At 40.9% G+C, this 26,449-nt stretch overlaps 1 protein-coding gene across 1 annotated transcript in view; it reads left to right on the forward strand.

The window, feature by feature from the left end:
* znf407 (zinc finger protein 407) overlaps positions 1–26,449 on the forward strand; it is a 222,730-nt gene that overhangs the window by 69,847 nt on the left and 126,434 nt on the right. The window contains exon 5 of the mRNA XM_047361951.1: positions 25,433–25,507. Within this exon, the coding sequence (XP_047217907.1) occupies positions 25,433–25,507 (75 nt within the window). The remainder of the gene's footprint in view (positions 1–25,432; positions 25,508–26,449) is intronic.

Consider the following 26,449-nt stretch of genomic DNA (forward strand, 5'->3'; position numbering starts at 1 on the left):
CTACTTAACACAGGCACACTCGGAAAAAAACCCCTTCTGTCTAATTAGAGATGGGAATCACTGTCATCTGTCTCATAGCAAGGAATCATGATCGCTTTTTATATCACTTTAATGCCATTTGATATTTTACTGTGTCTACAAATGAGCAGCTGAGTTGTTTCCTTATTTTAAGGCTCTGCTGTAAACAGGGTCACTTGCTGCTGTGTGTGTGTGTGTGTGTGTGTCTTTGCGTTTTCTCTCTGCACTGTCAATTACTTAGTGGAAGCACAGAAACAGTAGAGTGGTGCGCAGGCTGGCTGACTCGCTGGGCGGCTGACTTGGTGGCTGACTGGCTTGTCTCTCTGAAACCTCTGAAATATGATTTACATTGTGAGCATGTTGTAGCGAACCCTATCCCACGATATGCATATTCTCCCATTGTTTGTGACAGTTGGTTGTACCTGTACAGGAGAAGCGGTGGAGGGGGGTGGGGGGCACCAAACAGGCATCCGACTTTGCATTTCAGTGACTGAGCTCAAGGTCAGGAGCACATCTGGTTTACTGGGAGCTCTTTGGTGTGTGTGTGTCATTTTCCAGCCTCGCAGACACCCAGCCACGCTCGCGCACGCTTACTGAGCTCACTTGTTGCTGTGCAGCCGGAGCCCCGCGTGCTGTAAAAGCAGCACAAACAGCAGAACCCGCCGCACTGATTCACTCCCACACAAACAAACAAACACACCTGCTGCTCCTGGCAAGTCGCTCTGACAATCAGCCCAAGGAGGGAAGGCAAACAAAACAAACGGTTTAATTTACATGACAGTAGCCTGCTGTACATTAGCATGCCGTGGCAATGATAGAGCGAAGCTCTGCAGGAAGCGTTAAGTAATGAAAAGTGATGGTCCTATTTGCGGCATACTGTAAGTGCAGGAATTGGAGGCTCAAACAGTCAGAGCTGATAGTGTGTGCACACAGTGCTCCCATGTTTCCCACAAACTGCTGTTGCTGTGTCATTAAAAAAAAAATACTCAATCCTCCATTTCTGTCCTTTCCAAAGGAACAAATTCTTCAGCCGCACAAAATAAATGTAAGCAATTTGTTATGGTGAGCAATTTCAGATGCGTACAAGTGTTATGTGAAGAGAGGGCAGCAGTTCTTTTAAAAGCTGCTTTTCCTTTTTTTTTTTTCACAAACTTCCTAGCTAGAGACAGAACATGAAAGGCTCGTGCAGCTTTTGCAAACTTTAACGAGCAATTAACTTCATCAATGGACAAGCAAACATTTTTTGGAGGGTGTTTATAGTGAGAATGGTATTTGTGTAATGAAGCTCATTTTTTTGTTACTCTGTAAGCATTATTTCTGAGGACATGAGTCTTAAATTGTGTGTGCTTGTGTGGATTGGGGAGGATTAGTTTGGTTTGAGACTGCATATTTGTGTTTCCCATGGGATGATGGTATACACGCTTCATGCCATGTGTTTGCAGTATTGCTGTGTGTGTGTGTGTGTGTGTGTGTGTGTGTGTGTGTGTGTTCTGGCTCCGGTGGTCTGCTCCTCATGTAAAGAGATAGCATCTTTCCACAACAGATCAATAAGGGGATATTTCTAGAATCCCCGCTTCTGTCTCTGATTTAACCAACTGTGTGTGCGTGTGTGTGTGTGTGTGTGTGTGTGCGTTTGCAAAAAGAAAAAAAAAAGAATGAAGAAAACTCAGACTGACAACCCTGCTTGTATCCTGGTGGTAAGGTTCAACTTTGCTGCCATTATCAAATCTATTGGCATATTATCAGCCAGGGAGAGGCTGGTGGAGATGTATTTTGTTTTGCTGCTGCTCTGTTGTGGTAAGATATGTACTTGTTCTTAATATGGCTGCCCAAACAAACACCTCAGCAGCCCTATTATGCCGTATATGAAATGAAATGTAGGAAGAACTGCATTGTCTTCTCCAAACACACGCTCACACTATATATCAGTATGTTGACTCTGTCTTGCACTTAGATTCTCCACCACCTCCACTTTTCACCTAGCCCATGTTTACCTGCAGTAAATTGTCCTAAAGGGATGAAGTCACAGCTGATTTATGGTGCTGGATACGATTAGATCTCACATTGTTTTACACACTTTTAGCACAAGCCTTCTTAATACGAAGCCGGTCGTCATTAATGTCTTTAAAAAAAAAAAAAAGATAAACAGCACGATCCCGACTTATTAAAACACAGCTTCATATTTCCTCCTCATGATGGTCTCAGCGGCGGATGGCAGCACTTTGGCAACAGAGGTGCATCCCACTCAGAGTGAATGTGAAAATATTTATCTGAGAATGAGGGCCAGGGTGTCAAAAAGTGCGGGATGGACTCTGGTGATCGCTGGTAATTTAAACTCTTAAGTGACAGCTCAACTGGGCCCCTCCTGAACCATAACTGCTTGGGTCGCCTTGTGCAGCAGTATTTACAAACTATTGAATGTGCAATCGGAGAGGGAAATCTATGAGTAGGAAAGAATTTACATTGACTGACTGACATTTGATTGAAAAAGTAGGTAAGATCATTTTTATTGCTCTAGGTTTATTACCAGTAACAGCTTCTTTGGTAACATTATTGCCGTAACATTGGAAAACTTTGTTGTAACAACATAAAAGCTGCAGCATCCTTACAATGTTACATCTCTAGCTGTAGCTTTATAACAATATTAGTACCAAAGTAAAGAAGCAACAAAACATCAACTGCAACAATTTTCTTACTAGTCAATCTGCTGTTTTCCTTGTTAACTGTTCAATAGTAACTTTAATGAGGGTAAGCAATAGAAATATAAAATGAAATGACTTCAATGAAATGATGAAGAAAATTGATTCATAAATTAAGTTGAATTATTTCAGTTTAATTGAAAACTTTTTCGAAAATGTGAAAACATGACTACACGTTTTTTTTTTTTACGTTAGGAATGGACCGGCTACAAGGGTCAAGATATTCTGAGGTTACAGATTCAAAACTGCCAGATTTTTGATGTCATACCATGACGTTTTAATTCTTTTTTATGAAAAATCGGAGAAATTGGAAAATTTTTGCAGCGCAGCCCCTCCCCCACGTACTCTTGCGCACTGCCGGTCAGCTGGCTGAAAGAAGAGTGCTACACTGTGTACACAGCTCGCAGGAAAGGCAAATTTAGCTATTTGAAAATACTCCTGGTTCAGAAAAACATAGACGAAGATGGCTTGGAAATCAAACAGTGCCACCTATTACTGTTTTTCAAAGCTGCAGTAGGAGGTTCTGGGAAAACTGTGGACTTAGCCTAAAGTTAGAACAACCACAACTTACAAGTCCTTGCCCCTTTCTCTCTGCTGTGGTATACAGCCCTCCCTCCACAGGTTCTTCCCCACAGCGGAACCTGCCGTTAACGCGCAGGCTAGCAAGCAGGGCCACCGATGACAGCGGATGAACAGCTATGGGAACGAAACATTAACAATATGCTTTACACTGACTATTGCCTGCCCAAACTTTGACTACAAACTTGGTCCTCAAGTCATTAGCGCTGCTGCAGCACAACGGCAATCTTGAACGAGTGTACGTGCTGTGCGGGGAAGCATTGCGTGATGCTTTATGTTGTGTGAGCATTGCGTACACTAGCGTAATTGACACTGCTAAAATATTCCTCCTGGCTCTGATTGGTTGTTTCTGACTGGGAGCGGTCTATTTCTGCAAATGGCAGTAGGGGCCACTGGAAGGAGCCGAAGGGGGTTGATTGTTTTCACAGATAATCTGGCTCATATTCTACTGTCAGGACACAGTGACACTTTTAAAAAATATGAAGAAAAAAAAAAAAAATGTTTTTACAAAAGTTAAGTGCTGCAGCTGTAAGAGCTGTTTTAAAACTACTGTTGGATAAATCGCCAACTGCAGGCTGGTCTCCCGAGCAGCTTTTTATATTGGTAATGTTACTCTACAAAGAGCAGAGTGGGAAAAAAAACAGGCAATAAGCATGTTGATCTAAAAACTACTACATGAATACTGCTAAATTGAAGTCTGTGTATACAAATCAATATAATAAATAATATCTACAATCAACACATCACTTTAGCAGCAGAGAATATAATTGTTGCTATTTTGAAAAAAACCCAGCATTTTAAAAGTGTTTTTTAAAAACGTTGTGTAAACAGTTATGCTGTGAACCTATGTTATCCTCATTCACTGAGAACCTCATAACGGTCGATGCCTTCTGAATACATGTAGTAAATGGCTAATTGTTCTTGGCACGTGTCTCAGAACACTTGCTACATAGCGATATCTCTCCTCTGCACTGTTCCTGAGGTGGGACAGTCTGAATAAAATCCGTTCTGTAGAAAACACTCCAGGGAGGCGCTCACAGTGTGGTACGTGTTTGCTTCCTCATCAGTTCATTTCTAACATCTTTTAACCTGTTTACGTTTTGCTCAGGAGAGTATACCGACATGTTGCTACAGTCTGTACATACTTTATGTCTTGCAGAGGTTAGACATGCATAGTTCAAGGTTATTCTCTAGCTCAGATCATTGTCAATAAAATTGATCTTTGTATGTTTTTTACTCTCCTCACATTTTGTTATTCTTCTCCCCCTCCTCTAGACATTTCCCTTCCCTCACTCTACTCCCCTTTGCCAGTGCCCTTCTCTTTTCATCTCAAGCCAGATAAGTCTGCTCTGACTGCCAAAAGCAACGAGTATCACTGCTTGGCTATTTTTTTTTTCCTCCTCCTCTTATGTTCTTCTCACAGTGCACTGAAGCCATGTCGCAATTTCTCAGGGAGTTTTGAAGCCTGGATGTCTCCTGTCTGGGCCCATCTCGTCTGAGGCGCAGTGCGGGCCCTATGCGATCTGAACTGCGCTGCCTCGCTGCAGGTCAGCCTTCACGGCCGATTAGTGTCGAAGCGCCACTTTGGTCACAAGTTGTCGGGAGCGCTTATCGTGAAGATCAACAGCGATCAGTCTCGCTGCTGCTTCACTCTCTCCCTATCTCTCTCTCTGTCCAACTCCTCCGCATCTCCTTTTTTGTTTTTTTCCTGCCCTCTCCCCTTTTGGCATTACCTCCCTTCCCTCTTCATGTTTTTCTCCTCAAATCACCATATTTCCATCTCTATCTCATCATTGTCATCCCCCTTTCTACTACCTTCCTCCATGTTTGTTTTCTGGATCTAACCAGATCAAAATGCTAGTCACTTTGCGTGGAAAACATCAGGACTGCGAGTTTGAGTCGATAGCTGTTCCAAGATAATATGAAGAAAGTCAATCTATAATTTCGTATGATGTTATTGATTTAGAATGCAAAAATATACACTTTTCTTTGTTTTAACAGGCTGCAGGAGTGTGTTGGTGTTGTGCGTTTCCAGTATGCAGCTACACACCAACAAAGCTTCCCTATTTTTGTTTTTTTTGCAAAAAAAAGCAAGGAATCTATAAAATCTTTGTTAAAAGTTTGGAATTCTACAAATCATCTCAATAGTTATCTATTGAAACATAGTGATTTTTTCTTCTCGATTGTCTCTGTCAGAATTGCATCCTGCATCTCTGTGCTCTTTCCTCCCACATTTAATCCCTCCATCCTTCCTTTTCATGGTGTCTCTGTGCGCCGTCAGGCCTCGTCTGTGGCGGGAGCGGAGACAAGTCATGTTTGGCCTGTCAGTGTGGTTGCTAGTGTCAGTATCTGGAGCTGCTGGTTCCTCTGACAGCGCTGGAGGGGCTGCTGGTCCTAGCAGAGTGCAACCATCACCCTGTGACACGCTCAGTGTCACCGATCCCCTCCGTCGGGTGACATGGCATCCCCCTCCTCCCTCGTTCTTCTTTCTCAACCCCCCCAAGCCGGTGGCCTTTTCACTGCCACTCTGCAGTCAGTCACTCCAGCCACTCACTAACTGGCTCACTGAGGACTCTTTAGTAGAATTTGACCTACATGTATTTCTAAATGCTGAATTTCTCTGTACATTTAGTCCGATGTTGTTTCCAGCGTCTTTTGTTATGCTTTTTTGTGGAAAAGGCATATGCTGATACAGCTTCCCAGTCCAACCCTGCATTAAAGTTCATAAATACCTTGTGTATGTTTGAGAGCTCAGCTTTAAGTTTGAGAGCTTTAAAATGCAATGAAATAGCACACGCAATGTGATCAGTATCAGTGGCAGAGGGCTAACAGTCAGAGGCCTGCCCTGTTTTAGCTTAACTCAAACTGAAAATGTTTGTATCTTTTGTACACAACACTATATTATTGAATTTTGACCATCTACACTTTTACAATAGACCGATTGAAGTTTGTTGCTGTTTTCTCTAGTGAACACGTCTGTGCTACTATGCTAAAGTTACATTAGAGTATCCGCCTCAACTGAGACTCGTCGGTCTCCTCTAATTTCGCCAAGAGTGGAGTAAGCATTTGGAATTTGCCTCATCACAATAGCATTGAAGATGCTTCATTCCTGTGCTTTTCCAAGTCTTGTGATCAAATAGATTAGGTTAGGTAGAGTCGGTTCCCTCTGTCAGCCTAGCTTCATGTGATGACACAGACTTTGTTTGGCTGAGAAACAAACTTAGCAGCTGTCTCTTGGGAATGTGTACACCAGACGTCTGTGATTGCGGTCCATGGGGGTCGTGTCCTGTATCTTTAGGGGGTCATACTCCAACAACACTTCAAGTACAGAGAAAACTGCTTTACCGAAAGACCGTAATTCAGCTTGTGTTCATGACAAAAACGGCCTATACTTAAACAGAGAGGTGAAAAGAAAACTGATTATTCTGCTCTCTCCCCTACACCCAGAGCTATCTGTGGACCCCAATCTGGCATTTGGGATTGGACTGGGACACTCCTAGAAGAAATTAAAGAAAGCTGAAAATGTATTTTAATGTTCTCTGACCTGTTTTATGTTTTACAGACCAATGGGCAGAAGGATTACGAAGGGAACCATTACAATAAAGATGGAAAAGATTATAGATAAGATGATATATGGAAAGATTGATAGATAGATGGATAGGTAAATATTCTGTGCACAGCAGAACTAAATATGTGTGTGATTTAATTCGGCCTTGGCGAACATGCAGCAGTGACAAATGGATGCTCACTATGAAACTCTCTCATCCAAGAGACAGTATTAGTTTTTGCTTTAATTACCAGCAGCAGTAATGTTTCCTATCCATAACTGTCGGCCTGCGAGAACGTAGCCTGGCAAAGGGGTGAGGGCCTTGTCTTTTCTCTCAGTGGGCTTCCTGTCTCATCTCCAACGCACCCACCCCACAACCCCAGCCCATTCTCCCTTTATCCTCCTTCCCTCCGTCCCCCTCCAGCTACCTCCTGCCCCCCTTGCGCCCGCCGCATCTTTCATTTCAATATTTCAATATTTATGGCTCATCTGAAAAGTTCAAAGTCACAGTAAGGAGGCATAACTTTCTCTTGCCTCCCCGCCGACAGCGCAGGACCCTGCCTTGTGGACAGGAGAGGGGATGCTGTGATGGCTTGTTTCTCCTCCCTTCTGATGACAGAAACAGAGTAAAGTCTGTGCCTAGGGAGTTTGATGTATAGTTGAAACCAGATATTTACATGCACTGTATAAATATACACATAACCTTTTTTTTTTCTCAAAGTCTTATATAAAATCAGACTAATCTTTTCCAGTTTGATGTCAGGTAGGATTACCAAAATATATATATATTTTTTTGCTAAATGGCAAATTCTGTTTTAAGGGATTCTTTTATTACTTTCTTCAAAGTCAATAATTTTTTTACAGAATCTTTTTCTTTAAACAGTTTTGGAAAGCCCAGAAGATGATGGCTTTATAAGCTTCTGAATATATTTTTAAGTTAAATGGAGACACATTTGTGGATGTATTATAAGGTGTTGTGTGACATCATGGAAAATAAAATAAAAGTCAGATAAGATTTCAGGAAGACAATTGAAAACCTCCATAAATCTGGTTCATACTTAAGTGCAATTGCCATATGCCAGAAGGTGCAGCGTTTATCTCTTCAAACCTTTATACTGGTTATACCAGCATGGTAATGTGATTGCAACATATTGTGTCCCGGAGATTAACATGTTTTGATGTGAAATGTGTATGCCAACTCCAGAACAAAAACAAAACCTTGTGAACAGGCTGACTGAATCTGGAGTTTACACAGTGAAAGCGATCTTGTTTTTACCAGATTATTGACCGCCTTGTGGCAGCAGAAGCCCAGTGTTCTTTCCCTGCTCTAGACTTCGGTCTAGAAGTTTTGTGTCAGTGGCGCCTTGAGTAAATCGCCTCATAGACCGAAGAGGAATGTGGATAGGAATTCTCCACCTTAACCTTTCCGTCGCTGACAAGACCAGGCGTTTCCCCTGGGTTCTCAACCTGTTGCCCACCCTGACGTCACGTAGCAGCTGGTTCTCCACCTATTTCTGTGTTAGTGGAGCTGATTTTTTTCTTGCTTGCACTTCTTCTGGATAATTTAAGTCCAATGTGTCTCTACTCTTTGCAGAGCTATGATTGGGCATCTGTGACCTGAATATTAATCCTGACTTCAGTTTGCTAAATCTCTTCATTGAGAACATTAACTCCTGTGGTGTGGCTGAATTCCTGGGTCCTCAGTGTTATTCTTTACATAAACACATAATTTAAAAGATTTTATGTAATTTTAAAAACTCAGTTTTGGGTGGGTTTTCAGTTTTTTTTTGTTTTTTTTTCTTTGTCTCACAAAATTGGTCCTGACTGTCACCATCAGAGCTCTTTCATGTGCAGAAAATGTCAACAATTGACAGGAAGTTAGCTAAATAAAAGACACAGTGATTTATAATTGGAAGTATCCATGCTCAAAATGTTCTTTCCTTTTATTTTAATGAGTTGTTTAACGTTGACATCGCTGCCACTTGCTGTCATGGATGATTTAGTTTTTTTTTATCTGGATCAATATTTTTTTTCTCAAATTGAGGAAAACATACTTATTGCCAAAAAATGTTGGTAATTGGACCAAAATGTTATTACAAAGAGGAAAAATCAACTTTTCGTTTCATGCAAACTACTTAAAAAATTTTGAAAAGGTAAAATGCTGTCTATACATATTAAATGGCTTAATCATACATGATGTTCATCTTTTTAAAGATAAATTGGGACAAAGCATATAAAAAGGTTCAGCAATATGTCACTGGGTTAAATAGGTCCAATGATTGGTGAAGTAGCCATAAAAATGTCACTGGTTGACCAGTGTGTGCAGTTAATAGACTTATAGGTTAACATAACTGAAACCATAGTTTAACAGCAGGTTTATTCATAAAAATCACATGAAGTGTTAGGCCAGTTTCGCTTCGACAGAAGAAGGGAGGACTTAAGCCAGTAATGACTCTTCATACCCCTTGAATGTCTTAACACCACAACTTCATCTGATAGACACAGTAGTGTATAATTGTAACAAGGAGCCATACGAATAGATGGGTAACAATTATGTTTATTAATAAATATCTGAACATTTTGATTGCATTTGAATCAATCCTCTTTACTCTGATTTCCCTAAATGAAATCCAGTGAGACCATTTGCTCTCAAAGGTCACATAATCGCTACAACTCTAAGATTTCAGAGGTTTGTTAGAGAATATTAATGAACAAAAGATATCAGGAAGATCAAGGAACACAGCAGACAGATCACGGAAAAGGTTGCCGTAGTAAAGTTTAAAGAAGAGTTAGATATGAAACTGCGAATATCTAATGTTTTGAATATCTCACAGAGCACTGTTCAATCCTTCATCCAAATATAGTGTTCAGCTCCAAACCCATGGTGACCCTTGAGGAGCCACAGAGATGCACAGCTCAGGGATGGAGAATCTGCTGACAAGACAAATATTAATTGCAGACTTTACAAATCAGGCCTTTATGGAACAGTGGCAAGAAGAAAGTCGTTGTTAATCAAATGCCATAAGAATTATTTCTTCGACTTCGCTAGAAGCCAGAAAAATAACACTGTACATGACCCTGAACACACCATCCTGGCCTTGGATCGTGACTGTGGCAGCAGCATGCTCTGGGAATGCTTTTCTTTAGCAGGGACATGGAAGCTAGTCAGAGTTAATGGGACATGGGAATGTTCATCGGTTTTCATCACTTTTGCGAGGAAATGTCACTTGTAGCACCCCAGAGGACAATGGGCAGCACGGGTTCTTGTATATTTCTGAGCCCATGTCAGTATATGGGTACTTTTTGCTGTAGCACTAACTGACCATCTCTTTAAGAAAAAAACTCTGCGGACAATTTTAATAAATAAAGTGTCTGACAAGTCTGTCCTTTGCCATAAAGCTCTCTGACAGGCACCGTCTGGTAATAGATTAGCCTAATTACAGCGTCCCTGAGTCTAGATCACAACGTCACATACTCAGCCTGTCGCTCTAATAGCCATTACAGCCACTGCTCAGCACTCCCCCCCTGTTAATGTAAAGTTGTTCAAAAAAAAAAAAAGAGGGGGACTCACTCAGAAAAAAAAAGACCAGAAAAGGTCGTCGTCATTTGCATGCAAGCCATCATTAGAATATGCGAATATGCTAAGGACCAGAGCTGGCAGTTTGCATGTGCAGGTGATGAATGGGCAGTACATTGAAGAATAGGCCGAGATGAAGGCTTCATCACCCTCATCTGCATAACATACTTTATTTACTTCATTATTTCATAATTTACTTTTTGAGTGCTTGCTCTCTGTTATGCATTTTGTGTCTGCAGATGTTGACTGAAGACCTTTCCAATTTTAACCTCCTTCCATTTCCATGACACATTCACAAGACAGGACTGAATGAGAACTATCTGTACTTTTCAGACAATGTTCGAAGGGCCATTTTTGAGAGGCCTCCGTGTTTGCTTGACACTGCACAATTAGGATGTACCCAAGATATTTTGCTGGCTGTTGAGCATTGATTTAACCTGTAGAGTATTCCAAAAGGTGTCAAATAGTAGGGAAGAGGGCAGCTGGTATTTGAATGAAGCCTGGCAGTGGGGGAGTTGGGGGTTTGAAAGGTGGCTGGTGAGTTTACAGTAGAAAAACTCTTCTCTTCACTCTTCTCCGCTGTCAGGGCAGCAGATGGTGGGTGTCAGACAACGGCAGCTATAGGCAAAACAAGACATCTTTTGTGTGTGTGTGTGTGTGTGTGTGTGTGTGTTTGTTTGTGTGCATATTTTTCGAAATATAGAAGTGCGATGCCTTTGAGTAGGAGGTATCAGCAGCTACAATAACACATGGACAGTGAATTGTGTTAATTCCAAATTTTTGCTCTCACTCACTTTCCAAAGTGTCCGTTCGAGACTCCAAAATGAGCCCACTTCTCAGTTCCTTCAACCAGAGAATATGACAGATGTCACGTTCGCGCCGGTTGCACTCCAAGAAAATGTGAACTTCCACTTCCTGCAAATCTTCTTCTCCTTCAGCACGTCTGTTTCTTTGAGCCTAATAAGCCATTCTTTGATATTACGGCTGAATATTAGATTAGTGCCGTTGCAGTTTATTTTGCTCCTTTGGAATGTGACCTTAGCTGCCCTCCGCAAAGGCGGGGAGATAATGAGAGTGGTAGCCGGCCGACAGACGGGCCTGACATCCCAGCTGCGCCCTTCACTCAGCCGGCTGAGGAAAAACGTCAATACCGAGGCCTTATGTTTTATGGATTATCTGCTTTAGCAAAACTATGGTGGGAGAAATCCAATTCTCGCTTGTCATGTTACTTCAGTTCTTTTTAATGTGCGAGACCACTCTCCGAAACAACATCGGTTGAAATTAGAGGCTGTCTTCCTTCTTTGTTTTTTTCAGCTTTTCCTTTTTTCACTTCTCTCTCCATCTCTCTGATTCTTGGCATCTTCAAATCGCTCAAATCTGATCGCACCGACCTGGTTGTCTTTGACCTGGTAGTGAAAACTGTTCTTCTGCCTTTATTGGAGAAAGAGTAGTTTCACAGTTTTCAGTGTGTGTATGGCTTGCCATCACACTCTAATGTGTCTATTGTGAATAAAGCTTTTACAGTCCTTCAGCTTTGGGATTTTTATTTATTTTAGTGTACATTATTAATTCTCTTTTTCAACTGTTCTTTTTTCTATTTTATACATTTAATTTTTTCTCAGAGGATTATATAGTAAACAGACTGAATAAATCATGTTTCATTTTGTATTTTGTTGGAATATGGGGGGGTACATCAGGGCTACTGTGTTGCTTTTAATCCCCAGGAGGTGTGGGGATGTCGGTGGCTTGGGGGTTGGGTCTGACTTCTGTAAATGGACCCAAATGCACCCGTATTACATGGAGTTTAATCTGGCCTTTTGGGCCCTGTGGTGGTGGTTTGGGAGAGGGGGTGGCGACAGGCTCATCACCACTCCTGGTTCATGACGGGGCTCAGAGGGGGCAGAGGTTGCAAAGGGTGCCTGGTGTCTTTCCCCTCAATTAGGCTCCCTAACTGGGGAAAAGGCCCATCTGGGGTGGTTTTCTGTTCTAATGACGCATGGTGTAATGGCAGTGGTCATGCGGAAAAACGTGGTCAAAGTTGCTACACTCTGAATTGGTGGCTGTAAATTAGGTGCCAAATATGCATCAACATCAATCTCAACAAGTGAGCACTGATGCCATTGTCTTTTAACTAATACTAAAAAAAATTTATTAGCAAAAATCTACATTAAAACAAACAGAACAAATATGTTGTGTTTATAAAACCAGTTTAGAAGTGGAAAAAGAAACATAAATTTGTGTTTTGCACTTTTTGCTTTTGTCTGTCATAGCCTGAGAAAACACTGAAGCAAATAAGGTACCTAGTAGAAACTATATGTGAAGTCAGCTAAATACCTAGCAGCATTCCTTCAAAGCTTAAATAAAAAAAACACCAGACTTACATGAGACTGTATGAGATTCTCACTGTATGATAGTCTGGAGTGAAAATACTACATTATCACTGTATTTACTCAAAATCTTAAAACAAGAATATGTAACATGATCTTATTGCTCTCACTGAAACAGAGGAGCAACAATTATTCCAAATGCTGCTGAAATTATGAAACATATTGTTAACAAATGTTATAATGTTAACTATGTCATTTGTTATGGTTTTTTAATTTAGATACAAAGATGAAAATGTAAAATAAACACTAGTGATAGGCACTGGTTTTCAGATTGCCTTTTTGCACAGAATATTAGAAGACGTTAATAACTTTGCATTATAACAAGCTGATATTAGCTGGGTAGTTTTTACAACATAACTTCATTTTTTTCCATGACCAGAAATATTTCCAAACAGCTGAATTTGTGTTTCTTCTGAGCAAGAAGAAAAGTGTCGCAGTCACCTCTAAGCTAGCTGACCAGCAGTGCACAGCGACAGGTGTGGGAGTTTATTACAATGATTTTTAAAGCATAGAAACAGTTTGAAATAGTGAAACAACACAATATTGGCTTTTGATTTTGCCCGTTTCCAATGTGGAAAAGAGCTATTTCAGTGCTTTTTTGCATCTGCACTAGGTTATCCTGTAGGAGGTACAGATTCTATTACAGCACAGTTTATGTTTTGTAAAGAAAAAAAAGTTTCAATGCATTGTTTGAATGGCATATAAACAAGACCAATTTTAAGACCGATGGTCCTGGTTACTCTCACACTTTCTGTGACATCTTATTAGGAGGAACTGAAACTGTTGTAAAGTGTCAAGTAAACTTTCATTGGCTCAGTGATGCTTAAAACCCTGGTATACCATAATACTGAAAACATGGCCATGCTTACAGAGAAGAAAAGGGGTGTTAAAAGGGAAATTAATTCACTTCTATGTTTTCTCTTCAGTTCTTTTAAATGACAAGATTTAAATAAAGTTTTCTTAAGTTACAGTTTAAATAGACGAGGCTAGAACATGAGTTGTGTTTTTCTTATAAGCTGAAGTTGGCATATGATTCATAGCATTTAATTTTGTCCCATGTTTGTAATCAGAAGTTTGATTTTCTGAGTTCCCAATCATAAAAAATAATCAGAATGCTCAAAAGTCAGAAATTTCCACTGGGAAATTTGGAGCTCACTGAGGGACCCCAGATTTACTATGCAATATGGCTGCATATATATAAAATGTTTTTATTGGTAAACGTTGGTGGTATTAGCCATTTAATTAACACATCTGATGTTTTGTATCTCATTAAACCAGTGGTACACATAGTTCTGTGCATTATCTATGTGTAAACAAGAAACATGTTCCTTTGGTGCTTGAACACTTTAAACGGAGAGAAATATATTTATTAGTATTACTAATAGTAATTAGCCCCAAAACAGATAACCAATTTCAATGTCATCATTTACAGCCAGAATATAAGTTTTAAATCAAATGCTAACTTCATTGTGCTTTTTTTTTTCCACTTGAAAGAGTTATCCCAATTTAAGATTGATTTAACCTTATTTTAACGTTGTAAAGGATTGTTGAGCAATATTTAATCTGTCATGAAAATATGGAGAACACCGAGATTAACATAGAATAAGCTCATAAATGTCTTTTTACTCAAGATCAGACCCATTATTGTGTGCCTTTTATGGTCTCTTAGAGCCTTAACATCCCCAAGCTCATACTGTCAATTACTAATTATTCTTGTGGGCTTGTTAAATGTGAGTCTGGCATGTTTTGCTGTCATTTAGTGTTCAAAGAAGTAGGCCAGTCATTAGGACGCCCACTGCTTAAACCTTGGAAACATGTTTTGAATAACTGAAAAGGGTCAATAGGATAACGCTTTTTACCATTTAGATTTTTATTAAATGTGTTATCTTTCCAAGTATATCTGACATAATTATCTATTTGTCTATGTATATCTTATATACTGTTTGTTTACCAGACAGCTGAAAGAAATCATGAAAAATGGTCTCTGCCTTATTTAAATATTACGACGAAGTTACTTGACAGGTTAAATGATTAAAATATGCCTTTGCTATAAGAAACAGAGCTGTTGTAAATGATATTTTATTGACCCACCTCCCTCTCTGTCATATGGATGGATCTTCTGGAGGCACCACGCTGTATAGTCTCTTCTTGTTTTATGTAGAAACGTTGTTTTTGGCTCCAGAATAGTTTTCTTGGACCACAGACGTTAATGGGTGGTTCACATTAAAAATGTTTTCACGCAGAACCTTTCTTTAGTATCAGTACTTCGGTTTTGAAAAATCTCATAAAGAAGCTTCTTAAATGAAAAGCGTCGAGACGTCCTTTATTTGCATCCCGTGATGCTGAAGAGCTCTTTCATAAATCATGAATGATTAAATGTTTTGCTGTTTTACATCCACTGCTCACTCTTGGGAGCAGTCATGTGGAAATCTTCGCTGCAGCTCTGTCCTTCAATCCAAACATAAACAGTTCCTTTTCAAAGACAACATCAAGTCCCTCCAGTGATAGCTGTGCTTTTGCAGCTTTAGCAAATTTCATCCACTTTATGAAAACATCGTCAAACTAATTTGGCCTGATAACACTGAAAGCACGCAGAACGGCATATTTCTCACCTCTTCTTTCCCCAGCGTGCACCGCACACACCTGAAGAGGCCGAGCGAACCGAGCATAAGGCGGACCTGCATTACAAATTACTGCACATCATAGAAATTGTGCAGCAAGCTTTTTAAAATACCAGCGCTGCCAGTGAGGCGCTTTGTAATTTATCCCTTCACGGCTGTTAGCTGCGCGGTGCAACAGTGATTTATTTGGTTTAAGAGAAGTTTTGTTTAGAGAGATAATGAGCAGGACTTCTCTTTAATGATTTAACACGGCGCTGTGGAGTAGAGAGAAAGAAGGAGGTGTTGGGGGGAGGAAAAGCACATATATTTTTCATATCCTTAACTGCACTGCAGAGAGAAGAGAAAAAGGAGGAAGGAATGTAAGAGAGAAAGAAAGATGCATTAGCAACAGAAGCTAACAGCCCTTAACACGGGGCATTTTTGATTCATTTTGTTTTGTTGTGTAAAATGACTTTTTCACCTACTTTGGAACTCCGCACCATTTTCCCTTGTTATGTATTTCACTGGAAATGTTTCTCAGGACGTGCTCCGTCTTCACAGAGCTTCTTTTTCTTCAGCTTCTTCTGTCGTTTTCTTTTTTTTTGTTTAATCTATAAAAGTAGATCATGTTTGTGCTGATACCACACAATATCCCAGCTTTTTGAAATCTATTTTGAAAAGTGCTTTAGCTGCTTTTGTAACCCCCCCCCCCCCTTTTTTTTTTCAACACCTCTCTTTTCATCTTGACACAAAATACAGTATTATTCTTTCTTTTTCAGCATTTTCAAGTTTCTCCTCTCACTTAGGATTCAGACCCCAAATTAAAGCAGTTAATTAGAAAATATAATGAAGCTGAGGAGCATAATAAGCAAACAGGGCTCTGACGCTCAGAGCTGGGGGGGCTCCGTAATGCTGAAACTGCTATCGGCTCGTAACGATGATGATATCAATAATGGATTACTTCATCAATCGCTGTTCTCTCTTGAAGATGGAAATACGCTGTTGGGAAGGGACGCATTCCTTTTCTTCTTTCCTGAAAACGTGTGTTTCATCTCACATTATGGTGTGCTCTGCATAAGTGCAGGTGGAACTCCCCCACCCGCCCTTCCTCTAAATGATCCTTTAATGGAACAGTGTGCACTGGAGCTGGGAACTCTATGGGGCGCTGCCACTGTCGATGAGAACTTCGCCTCAATCAATCCGTCAAGCCCCATCACCTGCCTCAGCAGATGATCCAAAAACCCCTTCGGAGAGGCAAAGTGAGCTTTTTATGTACCTCCTCTAAGACTAGAGGGGACCCACACACCTGCAAACACACACAAGATGCAGCGTCACATGTGAGAAGTGTCTGTTTCACTGAGAGCGTTGACGTTGATCTGTTGTCAGAGAGCCTCCCTTTTATTTCTGTCAAGATCATCTTAGAATAGATCGAGTGCTTTGCTTCCCTGTGACTCGGCTTGAAAACAGAATCAATTCAGATACTTTACTCATTTATTTTCCTCCAAATATCCGTTACGTTTCGGGATTGTACACATAAGTGGATCCCTCTTGACTCCGAGTGGTATTGACGTGATGTCCTTTCTTGCTTCGCTCAAACAAAGTGACAGCAACGCAGACTGCCTAGGCTTAGAGTTTTTCCACTTTTTGTCACATTACCAGAGACTTTAATGTGTTTTATTAGAACTGCATGTGACAGACCAACAATAGTGCATCATTGTGAAGTACAACGGAAAGCATTCATCATTTACAAAATAATTTTCAAAGATCTAAAAACTGTCAGATGTATTGGCTTTCAGCCCCCCTTGTACTCTGATATACCTAAGTAAAATCCTTTACTGCCAATTATATGTATATGGCCCAATTATAAGTCAAAAAATAAACTTTTTGGCCTCCACTGCACGTCAGCCTGAACACAGAGTCGCCTTCATGAATCAAGGTGGTGGGGGCATTGTGCTGTGGGGAGGATGATCCTTATAAAGGCGTGTCACAATTCTCAGAATCTTATTAGGAAAAACGAACTTTAATAACCATGTATGATTTTAATTCCTCTTCACAATTGTGAATTACTTTTGGTTGGTCTAGCAAATAAAATCCCAATGAAGTACATTAAAAATTAAGATCGCAAAGAGACAAAATGTTAAAAAAGTTCAAGGGTCAAGAGAAGTTCTGCATGCCACTGCATGTGCTGATGAAACTCCATCATGATTCCTTCATTTCCAATCTCCATCTTTCCATCAGCCTCTTTCTCTGCAGTATATTGGCAAATTAGACTTCTCGTTTACAGTGGTGTGAACCCATCCATCCTGCCTGTGGAACATCCACGTGTGCCCGTCTGTCTCTCCATCAGAGAAGCAGCCATTCTCTTCTGTCAATAAATGCCTTATCTTTTGACTACATGTTTCTGTCTGTTTATGTATCAGTCTGACATGTCGGCAGCTGTCTCAGCGCTCCAGGGTTGCTGTCAGCCTAGTGTTGGTTTCTGTTCTTCTGTCAATTCACCTGCTTGTCACCGTCTCTCAGATTAGAAGTGTCAGTTTACCTCCAGCTTTTCCGCCTTCTCCAGGATGGCTTTATAAAAAAATAAACAAGGAAGCGGCAACTTTCGTTAACTCTATAGAGTGGATTAGTGGTGACATTCTGGAATGTTCTGTTTTATTTCACAGATCACCCTCTTCGATGTTAAATATAGTATGAAAGTGCATCCTTTTACATATCTAGCAGGTCTCCTACTGCAACAGAGAAGTGTCAAGTTAATTGTAAAGGGGCTCAGTGCTTTTACAAGTTCAAATTGTTCTAAGATCCAAAATTTCCCCATTTGTTCTAAATAAGGAGTTACTCCAAATTGTGGGAAAAGGATTTGCTAATAGATAGATTGAAAAGATGGATAGAAATAGGGTGAGGAAGTGAAGGGAGGTATAGCCCACAGGGTGTAGAAATAGGGATGTGAGCAGGAGTACATGGAGATGGATAGGGAAGGAGGCTCAGCTGAGACGAGAGCTAGGAGAAGCAGAAGATGGGAGTGAGGAGAGATGAAGGAACATGAGATGGCAGATGAGATGGAGGTGGGAGTATGCAGAGGGGAGCTACCTGCTGCTGATGACAGTCAAAGTCAGTGAAGGATGGAGGGCGATCCAGCTGTGACATTAAAGCAGCAGGTGGGGGCCGTCATTAGGACTGGCACAGTAGGCTAGATGAGCCCGCACACACTCATTTCTTTGGGGCCCACCGGACCACTGCAGGGTTAGAATGTGTGCATGTGTGTGTGCACTCATCGAAAAGAGCTGAAACGTAGTCCCATAACTTCAGAGCTCATACCCACCTCCACTTTCATCTTTCCCCTACTGAACTGCCCCTCCTCACTCAGATTTGTCGGCAACTTCTCCAGCAGACGGTTGACCCAATCTGGTAGGTTCCCTGTGAGAACGTTTATCTTTTTCCAAAGGAAAGTTTAGTTGAGGGTTTATATGCTGCCTGGAAAAGTATGGAAATTAATTTGGTTTTTTCTGTAAGAAAAAGAAACTGAGCAGTGAAATTTGAGTTTCCAGGCTTTATTTCTTATTCAGTTGCTTAAGACATTGGTTCCAAGAGTTGGAGTCAGGATTCCATTGGGGGTCACAAATTAACAAGTGTGGGTCTTTAGATCCTCTTCAGAAATCACGCTTCATAACAAAAAAATATAACATTAAAATCATATTGCTGTAGATGGTGCAGAAGACCAAGATTAGAAAAAGATTAACAGAAAACATGTATTGTTGATGCTAACTGTGTTATTATACCCTTATACTCATATACATAACACTTTTAAACTCGCATCAAAAGTTTTATCCTTTCTGCATCAGGTGCTAAAAAGTTTGGGAACCACTGGATAATATAAAGTTTTGAAAAACAAAGATTTTCAAGTGGATTTATATTTAGAAAACAACTTTTCTCCTCGATTAGACGCATATACCTGGGTTTTGATTTAACTTGTCAATCGTTGTTTTTGAGTTACTGAAAGAAAACTCACAGAGGGAAGACGTTTATCAATTTGAGTCTAGTAATGGCTGGCTTGCCGTTTTATTTCTTTTTAAAAAAAAGTAGATTTTAAACCGTTAAATTATCTTCTCATTCTATTCATGTTACCTAAAGCGTTATAAATCAGATGCCAATTTTCCAACTGAGTTTTTAACTGGGTTTTTCTTAGTATGTATGGCAGCTCTGGCACCCCAATTAGATCGAGTTATACCTTTTTTTTTTTCAATTCTTCAAGTACCGGGCAGCTCAGAGGGGTCGGACCCATTTTACGGATTGATTTGTGTCTGTCACAATACCAATAAAATGCTATATATGATAGTCTAATCATCATGAGCACCACTGACCCACACAATTCCAGGACTCCACAGCCCTAGGGGGACGTGCACAACCCTCACTCTTCTGATTCAGAAAATACTGCCATACATCCAACGAGTAGAGCAGGGTTCTCCAGTTCACCTGTTGAGCTAATGGCCTTCTCCGGTCTACAGGAACTCCTAACTCCACCAGCACTGTGTTGTTGCATGGCGGCCACTTATCCCTGAGGGATCCCCCAGCGTCAAAAAACTCGGAACTGCCATACAGCCATAGTTCTCAGCCTCGGTGGCCAGAACATCACACCTTGTTGTGCCTCTTTATCCTACTCCACTGCACATAGGCACACTTTCCCAAGAAGGGCGAACATGATTCCAACCAGGCTTGGAAGCATCTACAGGCTGCTCCTGATTTGTTCCCACCCCATGTTCGGAACTTCCTGGAGGGGTATACCTCAGCTCCCAGCACCAGACCAGCAATCCAATTTCTTTGCCGGTACCCGACAGCCATGGGGTTAGCAAACCATGAGTTACTGATCATGACCTTCAAATAGGTCCCTGGACCATAGGGGCCAACCACGCCAAATTTTCACCATGCCGCCCGTCGGGATAGTCTTCCTGCACCGTACAGAATAGTTTCCATGTTGCCCATTACAGGCACACAATCTGGATTTCCATCCGGCCCTGACCCGCAATGTTTTCTAGTCAGTTAGTCACAGCATGTGTGTTAGGGTGCAGGTACAATAGTCAGTTAATCTTGACATCCGATTTATCCGTCGCAACAGAAATGATGGAATCAGACTTTCCAGCTTAAAGATACCAGGATGCCATCGCGACTTCATGAATACAGCAGTCCATTGCACATGAATGGTGACAAATGAAACCACCACTTTACAGCCTTCCAGACCACGCCATCCATCTTAGCCAGTTTGGTTACCGGTGCCTCGCCTAGATCGGCCTGACAGTGGTAGTCCAGCTCCTACCTTCTCAAGTGTATAGATGAGGAGATCCATAGCTAGGTTGAACAGCAGTGGGAACATTGGGTCTCGTTGCTTCATTCCAACCTTCATGGGAATGAGCTGCATATGGCTGTCCACGCTGCACTCCCTTTTCGTGACCTGTCCACCTCCGATCGTTGGATGATCTCAAACAAGATTAACAGGTTTTCTGCACAACCAATCAAGGAGACTAACAACCGCGTTGCCTGGGATTCAGGGGAGAGGTTCGGAATACTGTCATTGCCAAATTCCGCATGAAGAGCCTCAGAACCATCGTCCTGATGGTCACAGGGTGCCACCCAGAGCCATTTTGAGTTTGAATATTCAGTTTAATTCTGCTATTGTAAAATAGTTTCAGCTTAAACAAGGCTTTCACTGAAAAGCATTCATAGAGAAGAGCTAGGCGTGCCTCAATGATAAATAATTCGACTTGTTGAGTTTGAAGTAGATATCTTATTCGTACCATATGTATAAACCAAATTCAGGCTAATGATACCACTGGTTAATATTGTTTAGTGAGACATGTTTGAGTGCCCAGCCTATCTGCACTAAGTTACGACACATTTGTAGGTCCCCTCTGAGCCAATGACTACAATTACAGTAAAAACTTCAAGAAACCAGCATAATGAATGGTGGCAAAATGAGATACCACATACTCTGTACGTCCTGGCTCCATCCCAGCATGCCACTTGAGCACCTAATGGACGTGCACGGTTTGTGGGTTTGGTGTTAAAGTTCTCCTCAGCCAAGTCTTGCTTGAGGCCTTTTTCTTAGATCTTTCTTCCCTTCCAGACCTGTGGATGAGACTATCCAGGAACACCATTAGGCAAATGAAGTTGTTTGTATCAAATATTGACATGTTATCTCTTCATCGTCAGGCGGCGGGTGGGAGGAGAAAGAGAAAGATGGTAACTGTGGGTAATTGAGCCGTGTCTCCCCTGCTTATCGGTAAAGCTCCGGCACGTCACGGACCTAACGAGCTGTGGCGTGCCGATTAGTCTGAAGGGAAAGTCGAACGTGGAACGCCAGAGCCTTCGTCTTTCTTTCTGCATTTTCTTTTTTTTTTCTTTTCATATCCGCAATGGATATTATGAGCATCCCTGGAGGGCAGAGGCACAGCCTTATTAGTTCAATTCATGAGAGGGAAGAGAAATGATATGGATGAATGGCATGTTAAAGTATCCCTTTGTTACAATAACCATCAAGGCTGATGGTTGGGCCTGATGATGCAGCCCAAGGCAGCGGGACGACAAGCTGAGGCCTTGACCTGGATGGCAGAGGATGCACACACACTGTGGGCAGGGGGCTGATTACACACTGCCTTAAACAAATGGATTTGGCCCCTTAACATTTAGATAGGGGATCCTTCTGTGTGTTAGTGCGTGCATGAGAGATTGGGTACTTGTGAATGTCCTTTCATGAGGAAGGATAACCATTTTTCTGCCCTTGTGCATTTGTGTGTCTGCGGCCTTTTGTGTGAGTTAGATAATCACACAGTGAATAACTAATTGTGAATGTGTTATCCCCCTTTCTGTGCAGTTTCTATTTCCAGTTATGCACGGTTATTTAGTGGGGTGCACAGTGTTGTTGCGCACATCTGCGAATGTTAACACACCTTGCTGTTTGTGCGTGTGCATGTATAGAAAAGCAGCCTGTGCCAGGTGCCTCCACAGGGCATTAACCATTTTCCACTGGTGCCACTCTGAGAACAATCCAGCGATTAAAAAGGCAGAGATGAAAATCTCACAACACGCCAGTTTGATTTGTACTCCTCGCTATCAAAGAATGCTAATTAAAATCATATTTTGCATATGTCTTGTCTTCATGCACATATGCAAATTGCCCCCATTGCCTTTCAGCACTTAGTAATTAGGTTTATGAAGGACAGCTGTAATACATAATTAACGGGAATGTTTGCAAGCTCTTTTTTCTCTTCATGTCTAAACACGATGACTTAAACAGGCACGAGTGAAGTGTTTCAGGGCTGTGATTTTCCCTCAAATATATTAATAAATTCTTTTATTCCCCCCCTCGCAGAAATATCTTAATTATGCTGTAGATTTATTTATAGATAATGGCAACAGTCAGAGGCCCTTTCAGCAGGCCAAAGAAGCCCAGCATTTTGATCTTGCCAGTCTCTGGCTGGAACCTACAAGATTTAGCTGTGTGCCTGCTCCTAGTTTAACTCCTAGGCAACACTGTGGATGAGTGGATGAATTGAGTTAGAGAGGATTGCAAAGATCTAGAGTGATGATAATGAGGCAAAACAGTGGAACATGTTTGAATATTTATATGATGGTGTTAGTTAGAGTCAGCCTCAGGGACCTCGATGACGGACGGGACTCTGGGGCCGTGGAGGACGCTTCAGTGTGTGTCCCTCAACTGTTAGAGGGGATGTTGGGGAAGAGAGAGGCAATGGCTGACATAGCAACATAAATGGTGAAATAATTATGCTTTTGCTTCAGAAAACACAACTACTGAGTGAAAATGAAAGCTTCAAAAGCCGGACAGAAAATGGAACAACACTTGACTTGGAAGAATGCAAACTAAAAACATCCAGAAAAGAAGGAAAGGGAGGGACCGAATTTGTGCAGTGACAGTGCCAGCCGTGCAGCTGCTGGTTCGACTCCCTCACCCGCTTTCATGTTATATGTTGCGGCGTCCTCGGCTCTCAGATGTGGTCATTGTTTCTCTGTGGCACAATAATGGGAAGTGATGGGTGCTAAATGAAAAGGCCAGGGGATGAAAACCCTGGTGAAGCAGCTTAGATGTCAGAGTAGTTATTCCTGTCATCCGTTCATTATGTTTTCATAAGCTGTTTGGGAGACACGGTAAACTCAGGCCGCTCGACAAAGTCAGGGCATTGTGGTCACTGTCAAGCAATGGTACTTTTGTGGGTTTTGACTACGTGCGTGCTATTGTATGTTCTGTAGATACATGTGCATTTAAATCCTTGCAGATGTGTGTGTATTAGTGGGACACTTGTATTTAGGGTCGGAACCACACTTAACGCAACCAAAAAGGTGCAGATAAAGTGAACAAACTCAAGCTTTTCATCTCTGAATGTGCAACAGTTTATTAAAAGAGGGTTGCTTTTGGTCGAATACTATAACGTACAGGGTTTGTTTATAATTTTTTCCTTTTTATTGAAGTATTATGGGCAGGTAAATGTCTTACCTGATGTATATATTGAACTCTGATTGAGATAAATGTTTTCCAACGACTCAAGCTAATGGCTACCCATTGTGAGAACTTCCCAAGCTGATTTTTGCCGTATTAAAACAAGTCCAATCACAAAACAATTATGTTGGTCCATGAAACCACTATTTTATAAACCTTTATACCACTGTTATATCTGTTTAGGATGATTATTAGATAAAACTGTAGTTTTTAGAATTATATTTTTTCTTATTGGTTCTGCAGAACAGAAGATGTTAAGCATGACCTGTCATAGTAATATCCACATCATACTAGTACATACAGTATCTGCCTTGCATTTAAATAGTATAGGAAGGTATATTGCCTTAAGTACATAATGTTTTATCCTAGATATTGTAACATTACAGAATGTAATCTCTAGCTGAGCAAAAGATATTTCTACATGTTAAAAAATGTTGAACTTGGGCTACATTTACACTGCAGGCAAATGCAACTCATGTATGACTTTTTCAAAAAGATCTAAATTCTGCCACTTTCATTAGTGGTACCGAATTGGAAACGTATCTGATAGTTTTCAAAGTGTCCACCATAGACTTGATATCAAATGCCCTTGATGCCCAAATCGCGTCCGGTCTGAAAGCACCATTAGAGTTCTCATATATCCCACCCACAGGTACTGCTGCTATAGAATTTGGGCAGATGCAACTGCAGCAATGACCCAAAAATAATAATAAAATTACTTAATCTCATGAAAACCTATGCAGACACTCTATCTGCACAGATGAAGATTTACTCTCCATAGCTTGTTTAATGCTTCTAGCAGCCTCAGTGGGATGGTAGCCTGACCGTTTATTCTGTTTAATTTAGCTAAAAGTTTAAAGGCACACATAGACTGTATGTAGAGCATTGAGCATTTAGCCCACTTATTACTGTATATGACTAATCATAGGTGCATTATTTCCTTTTAAAAAGTTACATCTCCATGGTTCCTCTGGCTTCTTTTTAAACACCTCACTAATAATCAAAATAGCTTTGAGTCTACGAACCTCAGTAACAACATCCACACTGAATAGTGTTGCTGTCAGTGAACCGTGGTAGCACTTAGGTATGGTGTGTTCACAGATCAACATAAAATCAGATTTTTTAGCTTCTGACCAGCCAGTCATGGATTAGGACCAATCAAGCTAAAAATTATTCATATTTATTTGATTACTCAGGGCATCTGTTATTTTGTTTATTCAAAGTGAGGTCAATCCAAGTTAAATGATCAGTTTTTATGGCAGCTAAAATTTCCTTAAACTGGATTTAATAATAAAGGAATCTGAGCAATGAATGTGTTTCAATTCAGTTTTTGCTTATTGCAAAGGTATTAACTTTGCTGAAATTGCAGCACACATATTTGACCTTGGTGAATGATGCGTTTACTGAGCAGTCTTGTTTTAGACTTTCATCACAAAGCTCTGGCTTTGATCCTCCAGCAAAGTTTGATTACATTCTGTTGTTAACTCTGGTGCTGCATTTGTGTGTGTGTGTTTTTTTTTAGATGGGCCTTTGTGATGAAGAAACACCTCAATACCCACCTGCTGGGAAAACACGGAGTCGGGCAGCGTAAAGAAAGGTAAATCAAACGCATGCAAACTGCACTTATAAATCACAGTCTGCATTCAGAATCAAGCTTCATTTAGGTCAAATGCATTTAAAAGCAATGCGAAGAGTTTCAACATATTTCTCTTTTGGATTCAGAGAAACTTTTCTGCATTTCCATATGTTCTTTAATTGCTGACTATTGTAAAGAAATGAACTCAAGATTTTGGAGGATAACTCTGGAGCTCTGCAGGCTTTCAAACCCATTTTCCCCACTAGTTAAATTTCCAGCTAAATATAACATGAAATCCTCTCATTCCCTAATGAGTTAAATGGCTGTCTGCTGTCTGTCTCCGTCTCTTGCTTACATCATTTTTTTTTCCTTTCTGTCAAACTTTATCTCGCTCTCTCTCTCATCTTACTCTCTGCTCTCCATCTTGAATTAAGGATGAATGATGTTGCCTTTCCCGTTTCTGTGTGTGGATTTGAGTGTGGCGTTTCTGTCTATGTGGAATTCCTGTCTCGCTTGGCCCTGTCTATCAGAAACAGAGTCCTGCTGTCAGAATGTGTGTTTGTGTGTGTATGCGATGAGCAGATGAAGTTGTGATGCCCCCCCCCCCTCCCCGAATACTGACAAGCCCAAATGAGACGTTAAACACCTCTCAATCTGTCAAGTGAGCTGCTAAAATAGAAACAGACCCGTTTTTTATTACTCTGCAACTGAAATTGATACTTTTGACAACATGCTGTATTAGACATGACAAGGGGCTTCAGATATAGCAGTGAGCGGCCCAACCAGACGCCTTTCAATCTTTCATACTTTATCTGCTAAATTCTTACTGTCAGCTGCTGCTCTGGATTAGATTGGGAACATATCCTGGATATCCTTGACTGCTACAGGACTGTTTCATCCACAGTTTGGATACAGTAACCTTTATTTCTCGACAGGTTGCAGAAAGATTTCCTTTTTTTTCAC

The sequence above is a fragment of the Girardinichthys multiradiatus genome, chromosome 3 (genome assembly GCF_021462225.1).
Source record: "Girardinichthys multiradiatus isolate DD_20200921_A chromosome 3, DD_fGirMul_XY1, whole genome shotgun sequence".
Lineage (NCBI taxonomy): Eukaryota > Metazoa > Chordata > Actinopteri > Cyprinodontiformes > Goodeidae > Girardinichthys > Girardinichthys multiradiatus.